General features: G+C 45.8%; 1 protein-coding gene across 2 annotated transcripts in view; it reads left to right on the top strand.

The window, feature by feature from the left end:
* The window catches only part of CENPX (centromere protein X), a 187,671-nt gene that overhangs the window by 23,111 nt on the left and 143,786 nt on the right, over positions 1 to 20,774 (top strand). For both annotated transcript variants that reach the window (XM_069655315.1, XM_069655314.1), the window contains exon 2: positions 16,174 to 16,225. In XM_069655315.1, coding sequence (XP_069511416.1) covers positions 16,174 to 16,225 — 52 coding nt within the window. The remainder of the gene's footprint in view (positions 1 to 16,173; positions 16,226 to 20,774) is intronic.

Raw genomic sequence — 20,774 nt, 5'->3', positions numbered from 1 at the left:
GGGGAGGAAGGGATTGAGGTATCATCGGAACGTCTCTGATCCCACGGATTTTGATGGGATGGCAGGCTATAAAATGGGGAAGGGGTACACGTGAAGGTCGGGCAGTGGTATTTTATTTTGTCCATAATATGTCCTTGTACGTAATCTTTTAAGGTGGCAAAACTGTTCCCCTATTCTTCCATTTTGGCTTCCAGGCTGTCAAGGTTGCTATTTACAGAGTTTCTTTCCTTTCTTGCCTCCGTATGCTGTTGTGGAAGGGGTGCCGCTTGTGCTGCATTGCTTATCTTTCCAATATGTTCTCTTACAGAAAAAAAAATCAGTTTGGTGTACATGAAGCAATAGATAATTTCAGACTGCATTGCGTACCAATAAGGTTACTATCGTAAGTGATTTCGTCATGAGGGAAATTCTCTTCCAGCCACTCTAAGGTGCTTGCCATTGCTGTGTAGAAAAATAAAAGTTATGCTTGTCTACCATTGTATACTGCACCACTTGTGCAATTATCAGACAAACTTTAGTGTACTTACTACGTTGCAGTGACGTTCTGGTCTTTGTACTTTCCAGTCCTTACTGTGGCCATTCGAACTTTATTCCTATGTAAAGCAACAGCGCGGTAAGATTGTTGAAGGCAGACGTCACTTCTCCTATTGGTGCATTCCGTTATGGTGCACTCCCAATGCCTTTGTTCTGTTTCTTTCATAAGTACACAGTTTCCAGACCTACTCAATTTTCCCTTGCAATTCACGTACATGTTGCTGTTTCTATATGTTCCTTGTGTTTGCTGAAAGGTACCACTATCTACGAGAACCTGTGCCTTTGTAAGCAGGTTGGCGGGTTAAGTATGTTGTACGGTACATCTTTATAAACTAAGGGTATCCTAGTAAAAAACTATGAAATTCAGTGAAAAAACGTTGTTAAAGGGACGTTATGGTTCAGTTTCCCCAAGAAAAGAATTCAGTGCAAAACGTTTTTTAAAGGGACATTGCAGTTACTCTGTAGTACTACCAACCTATCCATATGATGGTTACATGTAAAACCTGAGAAATTTGCTAGTTATGGTAAGCTAAGCAACCATAACTCTCGCCACCACTGTGCACTGCTAAGAATAACACCCATGACATGAAAGATGACCTCACAAATGTCATTGATGATGTCACTGATGACATCACATGTGCAGTTAGTTGTCATGAAAAGCCTCCACAAGGGATTGTCATTATAACGTTGGCAGAAAACTATCATTGGGAGAACTATCATGACATACATAGTTCATTAAGCAATGCATTGCTATAAAAGACCATTGTATTACATTACGTTATTTCTATTACATAAACCTACTCATGTAGTAACGTAGGCATTGTCTGCAGCATGCACCATAGAGGTACAATATTCAACATTTTGCCATGTTGGATAGTAAAATGGTGAATGCTTTTGTTTCTGAGTTTTGCGTACTGTAAACATGTCATAAGTAGCTAACAATGTCTCACTTACTACATAATTGTACCACTACACACAAACCATAAAGGCACCACAACGCATACAAATATGAGCATACATAGGGAAAGTAAAGTAAGCCAAAAAAGCAGCACTATTACCAGAAAGTGCTCATAACCTACCTGATTATCTTCATGCACAGAAATAATTGCTATGTTTCGGGCTTGCTTCTTCCCCTATGTATATGTATCAAATCATGTAACTAAACCGTAAATGTTAATGTTAGTGGGCGGTACAAATATCCTTTAACATTATCACCACTGGAGTGGTCCCCTGGTGCTCTGGCGGCTCTGAAAAAAGGGGAGGGGGCGGGTTAGTGGGAATAAACTGGAAAAGTGCAAGAGAGCAGTGATGTGCTGTTGGCGGCCTCAGCCCGGTAACTCCGTTGGCTGGGCTTGTGGTGTTTTCCGGTCATTAGTCGCTGTGTGCTGTTGTGCGAGTCTGTGTGGTGTGTTGTGTTGTTGCAGTGAAGTGTAGGCGGATTGTTGTGTTGTAGGCTTGTGATTGTGTTTGGTTAGAGTTTGAGAGGTGTATGCAGAGGGATGAAATTGTTAGTATATTGGTTAATTGGCATTGCTGTCTGGAAGCGAGGCGCTAAACGTCCGTATTCTCTCCAGGTGGGGTGCGCAAGCATCTCTGCGTCTCTGTCCTGATCTGGGACCGTTCGACACTCGCATAACCCTTTCACACATGGCGTCCAACCACATTCATAATCTTGCCCAAGTTCGGCCGCGGACACCTACGCCAAACCTGTCTGTATGCAGAGCAGGCAAGTGTTTGTGCGTCCCTTCAAGACTGGCCCAGAGAGCATTCCCAATCGGGTCGGGGCGTGGCATTGGTCAGCCAAGACCACTCCATCCATATGTGGAAGAGGACGGCATTCATCATCTTATTCAGTTGCTCATGCAGGCTACCCCTCCCAGCCCCTTCGCAGTGTGGTACATGCCAAATCTTGCAATTACGCCCAGGGGTGGCACCTGCCATCATTCACAACTCCATCCGGTCTAGGCCCATGCCAATGTCCACAACTTAGTTCAAGTGTGGCAAGTGCTAACATTCTAACAACTCTATTCAAGTATGATACCTGCTGGCAATTATGGAGCAGGTCGGGTTGTTGGCTAGAGTTGGCTAGGGATGCTGATTATATCCTCATGGGTGTTGCATGTGTCCTATTCGACCTAGCATAGTCTTTCTTGTTGTAGTAAGAGTTTCCTTAAGTCGGTTCTAGATGTCAGTGTCCTCCTAAATTATGTCGTCCTGTTCTTTGTGTTTCCCGTTTGATTGTTTAGCTTTTTCAATTTGAATGTGATGTTGAGGAGGCAGGTTTTTAGTAGTTTTCTGAATTGTAGGTGGTGTTTGGTGTTTTATTTCTTTCAGGATGTTGTTCCAGGTTTTTGCGGCTAGGTGGGCAATGGCGGAGACGGGCTAAATAACGGTGGTGTCGAAGGTTGCCCAGAGCAATGCCAGTGGTTCAGATTCATTTAGAACCTTCCACCCATCACTTTTATGCTTACGGGAGGAGGAGCCCCTATGGATTTTGTTCCAGGTGCATTTCATTGCTTGATCTGAGGAGTCTCGTTGGCTTGTAGATTTTCTTTTGTAGGAATTCAGCTCCCTGTCCGCTGATTGCCATGTGTGTTATGCACATTGTTTTGAAGGCGATGCAATGTTTGACTGGGAGCCAATGCAGTGTTGTTAGTGCTGGAGTGATGTGGTCTCTTCTGGATAGTTTGAGGAGGAGTCTGGCTGCTGTAATTTGGATACGTTGTACTTTCTTCAGGAGGTATTCTGGCATCCTGAGATAGAGGCTGTTTGCATAGTCGATTCTTGACATGAGGGCGATCATTGTGAGCGTTTTGTGGCTGAAGGAGAGGAAAGTTAAGATTCTTCTTGTCATGTGAAGGAGGAAGAATTTCTTGATTGTTGAATTTATTTGTTGTTCTAAGGTTAGGGTGTTGTCCATCAGGACTCCCAGATTATTTACTACCTTAGATAGTGTTGGTGCGGTTCCCATTTCCGTTGACCATGAAATGTAGGTGGTGTTCTCTTGGTTTTTGGATATAATCATGATTTCTGTCTTTCCTGGGTTATTCTCAAGTTGTTGGCATTCATCCAGTTAAAGACTTCTTTTAGACACTCGATTAGGGTTGAGTGATCGGCTTGAGTTTCTTTGATTTTGTAGATGCTTTGAGTGTCATCTGCGTAGTTGTAGCATGTAACTTTTGTATTTTTTCAAGATTCTGATTACTCGAGTCTGGTAGATGTTGAAGTACAATGGTGATAGTGAGGACCCTTGGGGTACTCCACAGTCAACTCGGTTGGATTTGAAGGGTTTTATCCATACAGTTTGTTCTGTCTGCTAGGAATGATTTAATCCAGAGTAGTGCTATGTCCGTTATGCCTATGTCTTCTAGACTTTTGGTTAGGGTGTCATGGCTGTTACTCACCGGCCGGCGAGTGATCCCGGCAAGCGTTCAGGAAGGTTGTACTGGATGTTGCTTGAAAAGCTCGAGATGGAGCCTCCACCTGAGCCTCCTCTCTGTTGAGGGAAATGAGCTCTTTTTGATGATATGACTCTCAGCTGCACTAAATTACAGACTGAGAGACGGATCACCCAAAAGAGCGGGGAGACCACACCGCCACGGACCCAGCTAAAAAGAAAAGACAATTGGTAAGTAATTGGGGAGAGCAAAGATCATCACAAGAAAAGCTTCACAAAAGCAGAAAGTACCTGGGTCACCCACTCCCCTTGTAATTGAAAAGGAACAGAAATGGAATTTCCCCTGTAAGTATAGAAATGATATTAGCTTCTATTTTGATGGTTCAGATAGGAATTAATAAAGAAAAGTTAGGGAAGTCTTACCAGAACAGGAAATGAAATAGCCTATCAATACAGGTTAGAAACAACAGAGGTACAAAACAATAAACGGGAAGGTTAGTAGGGATGCTATACCCGGGCGGCACGAGGAGCGCACTAGATACGGGTAGGTGCACTTCTCAGCAAGGCGTCCCTGTGTGCACTTTCAGAAATGAGTCTTTTGAGTACAATCAGCAAAGCGTCCTTGCGTACACTTGAGGGAATAAATCCAAAACAACGGGATGGAGTCGGAATCCACAAAAGGACACTGGAATTGAAGAAGGAAACCGTACCAGTACTTGGAGTCAGCTGGGAAGGTGAGGAAAACCAGGTGACGGCGGTGGTAGGTAAATCAGGACAGACGTTTCTGTATGGTAAGAATTAGCGGAAGGCAATCCATAGAACAGGCAGCGAGATCTGATACACAGGCGGGCTAAGGACAGTACAGAATCAGGAAACAAGCAATCCGTAGGACAGGCAAAGGTCCAGTACACAGGTAGTCAGAAGACAGTACAAAATCAGGAAGCAAGCAAACCGTAGAGCAGGCAAAGGTCCGGTACACAGGTAGGCAGAAGAATTGAGAAGTCTCAAGGCAGTCCGTAATTGGAAAAACAGGAATTGGTACACGGGAAGGCAATGATTGGGAAGGCACAGAAGACCAAACTTCGGATGCCGGTTGCAACGTTAATCAGAAGCAGCGTCCTTCCCGCTGCAGTGCCTAATATATCCAGAAGGTGGAGCGCCGTAAGCCTGTCGGAGCTCACGTTCCGAAAAGTCGGAACTACACGCAAAAGGTAGCTTTCCTGGGAGTTGTAGGCAAAGGCTGGGTTGTCGATACCTTTGATGTTGTTGAGCCCAATCTCCAGGGTAACCGCCATCGAGAGAAGTAAGGGGCTGAGAAATGTCGGATACCGTCGCGAAGCGTCACGACTTTGGTAGGTACCTTGAGAGTGGTCTGTTTCACCTGGCGTGATGAGGAAGCGCGCGGGTCATTCAGACCCCGATGTGTGACAATGGCTAACTGAGTCGAAGGCTGCAGAGAGGTAGAGAAGAATCAGTGTTGAGGTTGTGTTGGAGTCTGCGTTTGTTCTTAGGTCGTCCCAGATGGATAGTAGTGCTGTTTCTGTTCCTCTTGCGGGTCTGAAACCGACTTGTGCTTGGTCTAGCAGGTGGTGTTTTTCTACCTGTTCTTGGGTTAATTTGTATACGTAGGTTTCAAGGAGATTTGCTGTGTAGCAAATGTTTGAAATCGGTCTGTAGTTGGAGAGGTGTTCTATGTCGCCACATGTGTTTTGTTTTTTTAAAGGATATATGCTGATTTGAATGTTCTTGGTACAGTTCCGGTTGCTAGTGAGAGATTTAGGAGGTTTCTGTAGTATTCTGATGGCGTTACTTGTGCAAGGATTGATTTGTAGATATGGGGGGGGGGCAGGGATCCATGGATGAGCCTGCTGTCTTGCTGTCTTTTACCAGCAAGATGAATGCCTTGCTGATATTTCAGGAAAGTTTTGGAATTTGTGCTTTGATTATGTTACGTCCGGTTGGTTGAATGTTCTGGTTGGTTGGTCTGTTTTGTATGATTTGTCAGATGTTGTTGATTTTGTTCTTGAAGTGGTCTGCCAGCTCGTTGCAAAGTTTCTCTGAGGGGTTGGAGTGTTGTCGCAGCCGGGTGGGTTTCTCATTTCTTTAATGATATTGTTGAACATTTCTTTTGTGTGTTGGTGGCATTGGTGATTGTCATCATAATGCCTTCTCTTCGCCTTTTGTATGTCCTTTTTGTATGCACAGTGTTGTTTCTGGAACAGTATTTTCTTGTCTAGGTTGTATTCTTTCCTCCATTCCAGATCCATCTTCTTGTTGTCCTTTTTCATGGTGCTTAGTAGTGGGGTGAACCATTTTGCCATTGTCCTTTTTTTTTGTTTGTTGAGGGGGTGAAGGGTTTTTCTTGGGCGATGTTTCCAATTGTATCAGCAATCCATTTGTGCAGTAGCTCCATTTTCCCGTCTACGTCAGCCAGCTCTAGTTCTGTAGTCGAGGGTTTGGTCATCTCCAGTTGTTCAAATAGGTTATTTGCATTGACGGTTTTCCAGTTTCTTTTTGTGGTGGTTGTGAGTTTGGGGGGCTGGATGTGGACTTCAGTTGGTAGCCTGATCACGAATGAGACGGTCGCTCCACAGTATCTGTATGGTTGGTGCCGTGGTGATAAGTTTTTCCTTGGCGAAGATTGCGTCGAGGGTGTGTCCTGCCGATTGTGTTGCCCCTTTGACCAGCTGTTGTAGTTTCATGGTTGTAAATTGTCCAATCAGTAAATTTTGGGAGTTGGCGTGTCTTTCTTCAAACCAGATGTTGTAGTCCCCCAGGATAATTAGATGTTCGTGCTTGATGGCTATATTGGTGATGGCTTCTATGAAGTTATCAACGAAGGTTGCATCGTATTTCGGTGGTCTTTACACCAGGATGAATGTGAGGGTGGTTTTTGGATTCGCTGCTAAGTGTATCACCATGGTTTCGCAGTTGATGATGTTGCGAGGTTTGTCTGTTTTTATTTTCAGGTGTCCTTTGAATGCTATTGCGAGGCCTACTCCTTTTTTATTTTTCCTGTTTACTTCCAGGCATTTGTAGTTGTTTGGGAGGCAGCTTTGGAGTGTGATTTTGTAGTTGTCGTTCAGCCATGTTTCTGTGATCAATAGGATGTCAATGCTGTTGTCAGAGGGAAGGTCAAAGATCTCAGAGTGTTTTTAAATGGATCTTGCGTTTTATTAGGTTACAGTGGAGTTTAAAGGTGTAGTTTGGTTTGGGCTTTATTGTTGGGGTTGTCTTCTGATTGGTGTTAAGGTTTCCTTCCAGGTCGATCTCTAGTTGAGGTGTTGGTACAGGTGGATCTGTGTCGTCAAAGTTCTTCTAGGTTCAGTCTTGGGGTTTTTTTTTCATCAGGTTCCTCTTCAAAACGTTGTGGGTGTTGAGTGGAAGTTCCTCTTGTTTTGGTGATGTAAGGTGTTATTGCGTCGATTATGTTTTTGTTATTTCTACCGTTGTCCGTTCATCTTCTGCGTGGTTGTGTTTGGTTGTCTGCTGTTGCGCGTTGGGTTGTTTCGTTCTGGTAAAGAAACTAGTGTAAGACCATATGATAAGGGTAAGCTCTACAAATATAGTACCTTTTCACTGTTTACTTGCTGACTGTCAGTGAAGAAACCCCCCTGGCCTACATATGTCAGTGAAGAAAAAGAGGGAGCCAGACATGTGATGTCATCAATGACATTTGTGATGTCATCTTGTCATGGGTGTTAGTCTTAGCAGTGCACAGTGGTGGCGCGAGTTATGGTTGCTTAGCTTACCATAACTAGCGAATTTCTGGGGTTTTAGGGTTTTACGTGTAACCATAATATGTATAGGTTGGTAGTACTACAAAGTAACTGCAATGTCCTTTTTAAGAAAGCCTTTTTTCACTGATTTTGATAGGTCTTTAGTAGCGCAACGTGGCCTCAACGTCCCTTTTATCAATGTTTTTTCACTGATATATATGTGTATATATACATATATTCATACAGAAAGTGGTGACAAGGAAGGAAGAAAAGCAGTGTAAGAGAAAATTCGGAAAGAACTAAGTAAAGAAAGGATGGAGGCAAAATGGCAAAATGTCCTGTGCAAAACTGCGCTCGAGGTATTCGAAGATGCGCTTGATGCTGCAGAAAACAATGTTCAGGTCCTATTGAACATTGGTTAAGATGCTTTAAGTGGGTCTTCTAGAAAACAACCTGGGCTGCTTCTTTGGGGGCAAGTGACATGTCTGGAGCACATGTTTTGACCATGCAGAAAAGTAAAAGACCTTTGGGCTGGCATTTTGGCCTAGAATTGCCCTGCTAAATGGGGTTAGACTGCAGCTGGACTTGCTACTTGGTTCTGGGATCAACATAAGCTCTTCGCACTCTGGTAAAAGAAATGATTTGTGGCATTGTATAGGCAATCGCATGTGTTGGCAGCTGCCACAAGGGTAATTGTTTTAAACATGAAAACCACAAGCCTGACATGCGTTTGTCACGCAGCTTGGCAACACCATCAGCAAGCTGGATTCAGAAAATGAAAAATGTAGTACAACTAAAAGGAACCTAGGGGCGTGGCTAACTAGCCATGAAGTAGGACGTGTCTCGAAGAGCTGCTCCTAAATATCCGAAATTGATCCGGATAAAACACGCAAAAAAATGACTCTCGTTCCCCACAAATAGAAGCATGGATGTCGGAACGGGTGCCCTGCATTAATGGAAAATTGCAAGTGAATCGGATGGCAGAGCGGGCATGAAAGAGGCTTTTTCATGATGCGGCCGCACCGAAATGTTGCAGCACAAAATGGCGGACAACAAAGGAAAAGAGGATGCTACCCTAGAAGCGACTGCACAGACCCGGATGGCGGAGGCTGGAGAGGAGGACCGGCCTGCAGTGATTGTGCAGGGCCTGGTGGGTTGATTTGATCTATATCAGCTCAACCGAGCCTATCGTAGGACTTGGAGCGGCAGAGCGCTTTGCGCCGTTGGCACGGCAGTTGCATTGCAAGAGCTCCTGGGGGCAGCGGCGGCGGGGCATCTGATGTGAGAGGGATGTCCCAGGCGGCAACATTAGTATCAGCGCTGGTGCCAACGGAGCTGATGCATCAAAGAACCGTGCTGCACACGTGTAGCCAGCGCGGATCACACTATACATCTCTGGCTATGCATACGAGGTCACTGGGCCAAAACCAGCGGAGCAGAAACATTGTTGTTATAAAAAAAAGGTAGTGAAAGAGCCGCGCTGTGCGAGTGAAGCCAGCACGGATCATATCATATATTTCTGCTGCTGCACACGAAGTCCCCGAGTCTGAGCCGGCGAAGCAGAAACACTGTTGCTACAAGAAAACGCAGTGAGAGAGCTGCGCTGTGCAAGGGAGGCCAACGCGCATCGCATTGCATATTACTGCCGCTGCATTGATCTCATTGGGACTGAACCTGTGGAGCGGAAACGCTGCCTCTACAAACAAAGGGCAGTGACAGTACCGCCGCGAGGTGCGTGACATATTACTGCTGCATTTCAAATACGGAATTCAATAACAGACTGCGTGCACCGCTTTCCTGCTACTATACAAGGGAGAATCATTGCCTCACGTACGAGGAGGAAGGGAGCGCCTTCCTGATCTACTCGGGGACATAGGCCTGGGCAATTAAGCTAGCCTTGGGCATCACCTGAAGAAAATGGGGCGCAGGCACTAAAGCCTGTCATGCAAGAATACTGTGCTGTGCAATATGGATGCGGCGGTATCTAGTAAGAACTACACCCAGTTCATCCCGAGCAGATGCTGGATGACTGTATGGACTGAATAAAGGTACTAGACAAGTGGACTGCTGACACTGTAGGCAGACCCTCGCTGAGGGGCTTTTGTGGCACCAGGTACTGTGACTCAGGGGAGCAGTGAAGTGATGCTGGAGGAGAGGAGGGTATATCCATTGCCCTAGAGATCGAATGTGCAGGCTATTGATCACCACCATGGTGGAAACATTGTAAGCAGGGTTGAGCTAAAACACTGGTGATATCAGAAACGTGGGAGGACGCAACCCATTTGAAATATAACTCCACGCATAGTAATACACACTGCAGCTCTCTGAGGATAATGCGGCCAGGCTCCAACTGTCCTTGTGGGCTCACAGCAGAACCGGCTAATAAAATTGTCACGTTACGACAGCACTAGAACTAGACGCACAGGCAAGATGGCACGATGGTGGCGAGAGGGGCTAAGCCCAAGGCTAAACAAACCATGATGGACGTCTTTGCCAAGATTCAACAGACCCCCATTGCATCAGCACAAGCCGCAACAGCTGCGCCTGAGGAAGGCACCCCGACAAAAGAAAACCACCAGATCCTAGCAGCTATAACAGAGTTGAAGTCCTCATGGGGAACAACAATGGCGGACCTACGAACTGCATTGGAGACCAAAATAGATGCAGTGGGAATAGAAGTTGCCCTCCTGCTACAAGATGTCAGAGCACTTGCAGAAAGAACGAGTGGCTTTGGAGTACGGTGAAAACCAACACAGAAACCAGCGCAGGCAATACAAAGGAGGTTCACATATTAATGCAGCACGTAGCTAACCTTGAGAACCGAGCGGAAGAAGCAGAAGGAAGGGCGACACGTAACAACATTCGCGTGGTCGGCCTGCTGGAAGGGGAAGAAGGTCAGGACCCCACAGACTATGTGGAGAACATGATCCTGCAAGAGATAGGGGCCGACAAACTCTCACAGGGATTTACTGTCGAGCGAGCGCACAGGGCCTTGATGAGGAGACCGCGGCCTGGGGCTCCTCCCCGGGCAAGAATTGCAAAGATCCTGAACTATAAAGACAGAGAAAATTCTGGAGTATTTTCGCAAAGGAGGAACGATGGAAAGAGCATCTGCAGCCGTCACAGCGTATCCTGATTACACTATGCTAGTGCAGAGACAGCGTTACAGCTATGTGGCGGTCAAGAGGAGGCTGCGCACGGCTGGAATCAAGTAAATGCTATTGTATCCTGCAAAGCTCAAAGTCCTGCATAAAAGTCAAGCATTCTTTTTTGATTCTCCAGAGGAAGCGGCAGCATGGTTGGACTTGCAGGGCTGTCCAGAGCGAGAAGAGGAGCAGGACCGTGAGGAGCATAAGTGATGGGGATTTTCATGTATGACGAAATGATAAATGGGGGAGGAGTCCCGGAGGAGACTGTGGTACAGATAGCAAAGGAAGGGCATAGACTAGTAGTGTATTGTGATACCCTGGGACTTGTTGAACTTGTTGGACTGGATTATAGAGCATAAAGTACACATGTAAACTGGGTAGCATGGAGCGTGGTGAATTTGAAGCAAACGGGAGCGGCAGAATGAAGGCACCTTACCCCCTGGAAGTAGTAGCAAGGTAGCCACTAGGGCATCTTCACTCTGCTGAGCCGCGAGTACAGGCTATTGCCAGAAAGGGCTAGGTGCGGGGGTGCCTGAGATCCAGGGACCTAAGGTTGATAGATCGGATGGGAAAATTGATAGACCTGCCCCTGCCGCTAAAGTGTTGCAGACACTCCTGAATGACTTTGGGTTCGAGGATGTGTGGAGGACACGACATCCCCATAAGAGACAATATTCGCATTATTCCGCCCCGCAGCAGTTACATACAAGGTTGGACTATGTCTTTGTCACACCAGATGTACTGACGGAGATCATGCAAACAGAATATAAAGCGAGGGTCCTTTCGGACCACTCGCCCTTGATCCTCGGATGGCAAGACCGACCCCCAAGAGCGAGGATTCCGACATGGCGCCCCAGAGCAGAGGCTCTGAGAGACCCCTTTTTTAGGGAGGATATGAGGGAGGAGTTTGGTAACTACTTTGAGATGAATACTGGCAATGTGGACTCGGCGGGCACGTTGTGGGAAGTCTTTAAAGTTGTGGTGAGAGGGGTAGCTATAGCAAAATCTAAAGGATTGCAAGGAGGGATCCTGGCTGACCTACGGGAAACAGAGGGAGAATTGGAAAGGGCACTGAGGGGAGAAAATAATACTAAGGAAGACACTGAACTGATACTCAGGCTGCAGCAGAAATGTGCTGGGCCCTGGGAAAGACTGTGTAACCTTAATTACAAAAAGTATATAGAGAGACAACATGCAGGAGGGGAAAAACCAGGAAGGATCTTGGCATGGCTATATAAAAGTGAAACCCCCAGACCCATGATTAGAACAATAACAAGGGAAGATGGTAGTGTAGTTGATACCCAAGAAGGAGTTAACCAGGAATTTGCAGACTATTACAGGCTACTATATGGAGATGATGGGGAGAGAAATCGTACGACGATAGCAGAAACACTGGGGGATATAGGATTGCAGCAGATCAGTGCTCAAGAAAGAGAGGAGCTGGATGCACCAATTATTTTAGAAGAGCTAGAAGAGGTGGTGAGACAGTTGCCCACCAGTAAGACTCTTGGGGCTGATGGACTCCCAAGTGAATTCTATAAAGTATTTAAAGGAGAATGTGCTCCCGCCCCCCCGTTAGAAATGTTGAATGAGGCATATGAGCTGGGCAGACTGCCAGCGTCACTTAGAGAAGCAATTATAATACCGCTTCCCAATCCTAACAAGCCGGGGCATAGCTGCGGTTCATATAAACCCCTGTCAATGTTAAATCAAGATAGCAAAATACTGACGGCTGTTTTGGTAAACAGACTGAGGAGGGTTATTGGCAAACTAATACATCCTGACCAGATGGGCTATGTCCCGAATAGGAACATATCCAACAATCCCAGACGACTCCATCGAGTGATTGAGTATGGAAACGAGAACGAAGGTGAATTGGAAATTGTCACTGGACGCAATAAAGGCCTTCGACTCGATCAAATGGCCATGGCTGTTGGCGGCCTTGGCTGGCTATGGGATGGGGCCTGGATATCTACAGTGGGCAAAAATGTTATATAGTGAACCGCTGGCCAGAGTTAAAACGGGAGCAGTGATATCGGAAAGATGGAAACTCCGTAGGGGTACCAGAGCAGGATGTCCTTGGTCTCCTATGCTCTATATAGTGGCCCTGGAACCCCTAGCGATATACTTGAGGCAACAATATGATACGATGGGCATTGCTGTGGGAGGGGAACGACATCTGGTCTCCCTATATGCAGATGACATGTTGTTGTACTTGCGACACCCGGAGGAAAACCTCCAATACTTATTGGAAGTGATAGAAAGATATGCGGGGCTGTCTGGTATAGCGGTGAACACTCAGAAATCTTGCATGTTCCCATTGGGTGGATATAAAGGGATCCCATTGAAACAGCTACCGGTGTTACAGGTACCTTGGGAGGTTAGCACGTTTCGCTATCTAGGGATAGATATATACCACACGGTGGAAGAGGAGCATAAGTGCAACACAGAGATAGCCATTAAAATCGAAAATTGCATGAGGTTCTGGGTAAAGCTACCCTTAGCAATGATGGGACGTGGGGCAATGTTGAAGATGGTGGTCCTGCCTAGGCTCCTGCACTATTTTGGGAATATACCGCACTTGATACCAAAGAAGTTCTTCACTAGATTGGACAGTAGGGATATAACGGTATACCGTTAAAGATACCATGAACCACTTAATTGAACAATAATAACCTTCACATTGTTTATACCAGTATACTGTTTATACCGTTAAGTGTGCTTTTCAATCTGATTTGTAAAGGCTGCAGTAAGCAAGTGCTGCGCTGTCTTGGTCTTGCACTGTTGGATGTGCCATCTGCAAAGTAGTTTCAGATGGAGCAGTTTTTAATGCCATTCCATAAACCACGTGCCTGACACAAAATCAATATGTTAGCAATAGGAAGAATAAATACAGTGCCAAGAAGGAAAAAGGTTTATTTTGGTTTGGCGGCTTTGGGGTTTATATATTTATAATGGATAATGTTTGCTAAATGTATGACAACGGGGGATTTCCCTGGCTCCATCATTGAATTTACATATAAGTCGCACTGCAAAATTCACTAATCTCTGTGGGTATTCCCTGCTGCCATACCGAAGGGTAGCATGTCCATGATTACTGAACACCTTTTGGCCCGTAAAGGCTGTAACGGGGGGGGGGGTGTGTGTGTGTGTGTGTGTGTGTGTGTGTGTGTGTGTGTGTGTGTGTGTGTGTGTACAAGCGTATACTACCATCAGCCTCCATTGATCTGTGGCATGCAGGTTATCAAGATGGCAACATGTTCATTTTCACCAGTAGCCAGTGGGGGAGCTAAAAGCCTAAATGACCACTTAAGAGAAGCTATTCAGTTTACTTTGCCAGTCGTAACAGGGCTCCCCACCCCCTCTCCTCCTCTCAACACGTGTGTTTGTGTTTGGTGGAAGCAAGGGGTGGCATTTCAGTGGAAAGTATGTTGAAAAGCCCAATTCTGGCCCTGGGTGCCTGATTTTGTTTGTGTTGATAAATTTGACAATTGATGACCTTTTAGAAAATATTTGTTAAGATTAGTTAACTCCACCTGCGATAACCATGATATACCGTCATTTGGCAAGAAGGTTATCGTACCGTCATAAAACTAATACTGTGACACCCCTATTGGACAGTATGTGCAGGGATTTATTGTGGCATGCAACGCGGAACAGAGTGGCCCTCTGGAAGCTACAGAATTTCTATGAGAAAGGGGGTATAAAACTGCCTAATTATGAAGTCTATTATATAGCAAGCCAACTGCAATATGTTGCTAAATGTCTCTCAGAGGAGGTGACCTCTGAATCCAGGTTGTTTGGACAGGATTGTGCCCCATTTTATTTAAGAGAGATTATGTGGCTGCCCAAGGCGGAAATGGCCGGACGTCCAAAGATGATGGTACTTGGTTGGAAGATGTGGCGCAGGGCATGCCAGATGATGGAGAACCCATCCCCGTGTTCCCCGCAAATACCGCTAGTTGCACTGGCGGGTGGGGAAAAGCAACTAAGGATGATAATCAGAAACCATGGGGAACCGGTTGGGATAGCAACAATGGGTGATATTTGGCAAGAGGGGGTTATAATTGATTTTGAGGTGTTGGGGGAGGAAACCGGGTTGCATACAGGCCAGTATATCACGTACCACAGGATGGTGCAAAGAATTAAAGGAACATGGCCTGAAGTGGTACTGGAGGAAGAACCAGATGCTACTATAGATATAATATGACATAGCAGAGGGGGACATGAGATATCTAGAATATACGAGATGATGATGTCTAAAGTAGGAAAGGAGGTAATACAATTGAGACAAGACTGGGAGGTGGAAGTGGGAGCCCCGATGGATGATGTGATGTGGGAACGAGCCCAAGGGTATCATAAGAAGGTGTCGAGGAATGCAAGACTACAGCAGATGCAACTGTATATTACACAGTTATATTACACAGGGCGTGTATGACTCCCCAGAGGATATTTAGGTTTAAAAATGCAGGATGGCAAGCATGCCTTAAATGTGACGAAGAGAATGAGGGTATGGTGCGTATGTTTTGGTCATGCCTGGCTATCAAGCGCTTCTGGAGCGAAGTGGCACACAAACTAGCAGAAAGAGGGGTTAAGATTATGGTTGATACAGTGTGGGCCTGCTTGTTGGGGGGCTGTGGGGGGGTTCCCTAGACCACGGAAACTCAAGCATGTGAGCAAACTAACGGACCTGGCATATGCACTTGCAAAGAGGAGAATTGCTATGGGGTGGAAAACATGTCACAAACCACGACTAGAGGTATGGTGGAAGGATTTGCAGAATTGGGCGGAGGCAGAAACCATGGTGTGGCAAGAAGCGAGCAGGGCTGGGAGAGAGGAGGAGACGGAGACCCTGATGGCCTGGAAATTATTAGTAGCAGAGTTGTTTGGGTCAATGCGAGACCCAACGGAGCCAACGGAAGGGGATACCCTACCGCAAGATGCAGGAATATAAAGTGAGAAGTAATAGGCTCGAGGGGGGGGGAATAAGGGAAGCAGTGAACACAATTAAGCGATGTACAACTGAAATATTATTGTATGCACTGCAAGTTCGGTTTGTATTGTTTGTTTGAATAAACTAATAAAAATGTTTTTTTAACAAACTAAAAAAGGAACCCGCCGAAATTCTTGCACGTAGCGATTATTGCTTCGTGTGTTTGGTTCTCAATGCCACATTGAGCCTCCATGTATGACAATATTTGATTGTAGCAAATAGTGAAACATGTCTTTGCATTTCCAAGGTAATTAGGAATCTTGTATTAGCTTGTGTGTCTGCTGATCAAGTCTGTTATGAGTAGAATTATTGGCACTGAAAATCGTAACGTTTATTTTTCCTATGACTATTGTTTAACATTGATGTGTTTTCCCTATTCAGGAACTGATCAACAAGCTGCTACATCTCAGTTTCAAAGATGACAAAACTCGAGGTAACAATAACATGATATACTTTTGAAGAAACCTGAGCAGAGATGTCTATCCATGGTGTAGTTGGACAGGAGTCCTGTGTCTGAATTTCAGTAGTGATTTAAGTAAATAACTAGGTTTCATTTGGTGATGTGTTCATTCTGGGCAAACTCTAGACCTGCAGTCTGCTGATGTTTGGATATTATGTTGTTCTTGGGAATACTACTACTTTTAAGTGCAGGGCACTGTTGTGTGACCCTATGAGCACCACAAAGAAACCACATACCAAAATGAGCATATACAGTCTTCATTCACAACACAAAAGAAACGGAAGGTTCTGTATCTCCGTGTATTATCGTATTCCCCTTGTGGGTTGTTAATGTAAAACAAAAAGGCGTTGTTCTTCTTGGTCAACTCCTGATGTGTTGCGTCGGTACTACCTGCAGTGAAGTTCCCTCACTTGCTCTCGCTTTCTTTTGCTCTCGCTTTCTCTTGCACTTTCTCTCCCTGGCTGGCTCTTGCTCTCTCTCCCTGGCTGGCTCTTGCTCTCCCTCCCTGGCCCACACACACACCGCTGCCGCCGTCACTGCCACCACATGTTTGATACAGAGAAACGGACTACATGTGATAAGAAGATGCAGGCTCTCAATTCACCTTCCTTTGTGCTTGGTCAACTGAGTGCTACCTCGCATCTCACTGTTCTAAGCGTATCTGCTGGGGCTTCTTGGCAATCTGCCAGGGGCCAGAATCCCTTGTTTCTTCCTGAAGTACACTCATTGTTTCCAAAAAGCCCCAGAACCCCCTCGCACAGCCACAGGCCTCTGATAAAATCATCCCTGCACCTGCTCCCGTCGCCTGCTGTTTGGAATGAGGCTCAAACCCTGGAGGAGTTCTTCACAGGGATGACGTTAAGATGAGTAACGGGAAAGACAAAAAGCTGGCATACAGATTCATTGAAGTGCCTGGTTATGGCAAGAGAGTTTCATTTAAGGGGTTCAAAGGGGGGGCACACATACATCTGTTTAGTGGAGGGAGAAATCAGATGGAGGTTTGTCCTCGCTCCCCCTCCTCTGTCCCATAACCAAACATACTCACACACTCAAATGCAACATATGCCTTCAGACGAACTGGAGATATTACCATATTTATTTCAAGGTGTTTGTCTAATCCTTAAGGTGAACAATTGTGAGATCAAATTGCACAAATTCAGATGAGGATGTTTAACTGTTGTGTTACTGTGAGGCCAACCAGTTCAGCATGCCGAGGTGAAAGGGAAAGAAGTGAGGAAAGTTCTGTCAACACTAGACTATTGTGATTATATGTACATGGGCCACGCTAAATTCCAAATCCACCAACTCTGCCTCACCCGAGACAGATTTTCAACCTTTGCAAAGTTGAATTTACCACACCAGCACTCCCTGTCGAAGCCAAAATCCACCTCACTTTTGTTGCCAATCAATGTCTTCAGTCCAAAGATCCTAAGTAGGTGTGTTTTTGCGAGTAGGCACAATATAAAACACAATTAAAAACCCATGCTGTTCTCCTTCCAACCTGTCCTGTTCTCTCTTCTTCCCTCCTAATCTCCCCCACTCCTTCACTTCATTCTCCAATCACCTCCTCCTCCTCACTCACTCACTCTCCTAATCAAAACTTGCATCAAACTGTGTTCCTCTCCTACTGTAAATGCCCACACTGCCCCTACCTGGTCAACTCTTTATTTTATTTTTTTTAATGTATTTTTTTTATTCCTGGTCTGCCAACCCACCCACCCCCGGGCTGATTATGGGCCCAGGATTATTTATTTGGGTTTTGCTACACAAGGTTTTCTGGGCTTAAATGTGGGCATTGTATGTGTGTTTGTCGTATTCCGGAATGTACTGTAGCCTGAGGTTCTTAACCCTCAGGATAGGGTGATTATTGGGTTTTCTAGCATAGTTCTTTTTAGAGAAGAACCAGGAGCACATAAGTATTACACAAGTAATAATCCCCTGCATGCTGGAGGGAGCTAAGTGGTGCATTCAGGGGATCCTTCCAAAAGGGCTTCAGACCCAACATCCACTGGCCTGGGTAAGCATCCTGCCCCCTGAGCCACGTTTAGCCTGCTAGAAGTGCTCAAAACAAGACCAAGACTTGGTCATTGCATTTATAAACCGTTCTAATTGCTGTAAGATGAAGACTATAACTCCTGTGCCCAATGCATCATCAGCGATGCACTGCCAGTAACGGATTGTTTTTTTTAGTGTTGTTGGAAGTCTCCAGGCTTGTGTAAGGTGGAGTAGCTATATGATTGGCAGTAATACAAGAAGTGTTGAGATGGGAAATGGCCCAAGCATCCAACCTCTCAACTAAAGTTTTTAAAATCTGGGGCACAGAAGCGTTGGACCTGTAAAGCCTTCCCCTGTGTACAGAAAATGCACTTGTCTGCACTCCTATGTGCGAAATATGATTTATGTAGAGTCTGCTCCTGTTTGAGGAACATATGTTTGTAAAGTCAAGTCATGTAGAGGGAACATACAGGTGTTGATGCTACTTGTAAGTGAAAAATACACACATGCCAAGAATGCATACATGTGGGGATACTCTGGTAGACTGACCATGCACATAGCTCTCACACCCCTGGAGTATCTCTTAAACGCCTTCCTGATCACGGAAGCCAAATGCAGTTGACCACTCCCACCTTGGTTGACACTGGCTCCTGATTTTTTTACCAGCAGGTAACCTTGAGACAGCCAATGTGGGGGTGGGGGAAGAGGGTTAGGGAGAAGTTGTGGATAGGTAGGCGTGTTTAGGGTAACCAGAAAAAGGGCTAGGATTCTTAATTGTAAAGGTACCCTTCCCGAAACATAGTAATGTAACTAACCTTCTGAATTTGTCGGTTAATTAACCTCTTGAACCTCCTACTAGGAGTACATAATCCTTCTTAGTTAGGATAATGTTTCCTAGAACCTGTATCTCAAACCATTAATTCCCTAATCAAGCGACTAACATAAGCACATGGTGTTCTCAGGAAAATCTCCTGTACCAGCGGTAGCACACAAAATGAGACATGGCATACATTACATTAACTAACAGCACCCCAACCATTTCTCCATTGGGACCTTTTTCTTGCTGTCCGACAGTGATTATTTTCATAAGGTGCACTTATGAACTGGTATGAGTTGTAACATGCCCATCTTAAGAATCGACAAGAGCAAGCGGCAACGAACAACCCATTGCGTCCCTGACAATTGAGATCACACCCCAAGCGTTCATGAACAGGGCCTCCGCCTCCCGCAGCTCTCACTAATTAGAGTTCATGGAGGCAGTAGCATTATAGCTTAACGTACGTGGCATCAAACAGCAGTCGTTCCTGTTCTCTCCCTTCACCTCTGAAAACCTGTGTTCACTTAACTGAGGCCTTGGGGGGGCCCAGATGGCACCTCCCCAGGCAAAGCAGCTCCTGCATTGAGCGGTCGAGCCACGGTCACTGGGATGTGGTTTGTGCCTCTGTGAGGGATAAGGAAGGAGCTCCTCTGAGCTCTGTCCATGATGTTCCTCACACCTCCTCATTACCCAGGGCCCGGGTCCACAAGTTATTTGTCCTGCGCTCCTCCGGGCCGTGCCTGCAACGCCAACAATCGCCAACAAGCAGCACGTGCGGGGAGGAGTTTAAATAGCACACGACAGCATGCACACGCACAATCCAACCCCATGCCTTCATGGGAAATGTAGATTTCTGGCTCCTTTGGCCCGAAAACAGTCTGCCGCGCTCCCAACAAGCCCATTTTCCTTACATGACCCCCCCCCCCTCCTCTAGTGCCCTTCCCAGGATCCGGCTTATCCGTATGTGCATGATGTACTGGTCTTACCAAACGGGCTGCATGCACTGCTTCCGAAGGTTCCCAAGAATCATCCTCAGGACCACAACCCATCCAAGAAATGAAATGCCAGTTTCTTGCCGCATCACTTGGAGTCCAAAATACACTGCAGCCTCCAATTCTTCCTGACCATCCTGCATCACGCCCAAAGCCTTCCATGTCACCACACCAGGATCTGGGGGTTTAACCAAAGAGACATGAAACACAGGATGGATCCTCGCAAATGCACCACAGTCCCTGAAACACATTTCACAATCGTATAGGGACCAATGAAGCGAGGCAGAAATTTACAGAAACCAAACTTGATGTGTTGAGTGGACAACCGCACTCAAGTCCCCTAACACATACTTGCGACTGACTTGTCTTTTCTGGTCTGCCTGCTTCTTATAAGCCACCTTGACTCTGTCCAGATTTAGCGTGCTCCCTCTCATATACCAAGAAGCTCCTGAGTATGTTCCGTCACTGCCGGATTCTTATTAAACCCGGGAACTTACTCTGGCCACATCTTAACAATCTTGTCCATGCAAGCAGAAAGGAGGGGCATACCCAGTGAATCATGTTTGGCATTGTTATAACAAAATTCTGCCAGCCACAAGGACCGGACCCAAGAAGATTTGCCTTTGGCCAGAAAACACCTTGAATATTGCTCCATAGTTTGATTAACTCTCTAGGTCTGACTATCTGGCTGCAGATGATAACTGATGCATAGAGCACA

This window comes from Ambystoma mexicanum, chromosome 3q, assembly GCF_040938575.1.
Source record: "Ambystoma mexicanum isolate Mex_15411 chromosome 3q, UKY_AmexF1_1, whole genome shotgun sequence".
NCBI lineage: Eukaryota > Metazoa > Chordata > Amphibia > Caudata > Ambystomatidae > Ambystoma > Ambystoma mexicanum.
This window is presented reverse-complemented; position numbering and strand designations above follow the sequence as displayed.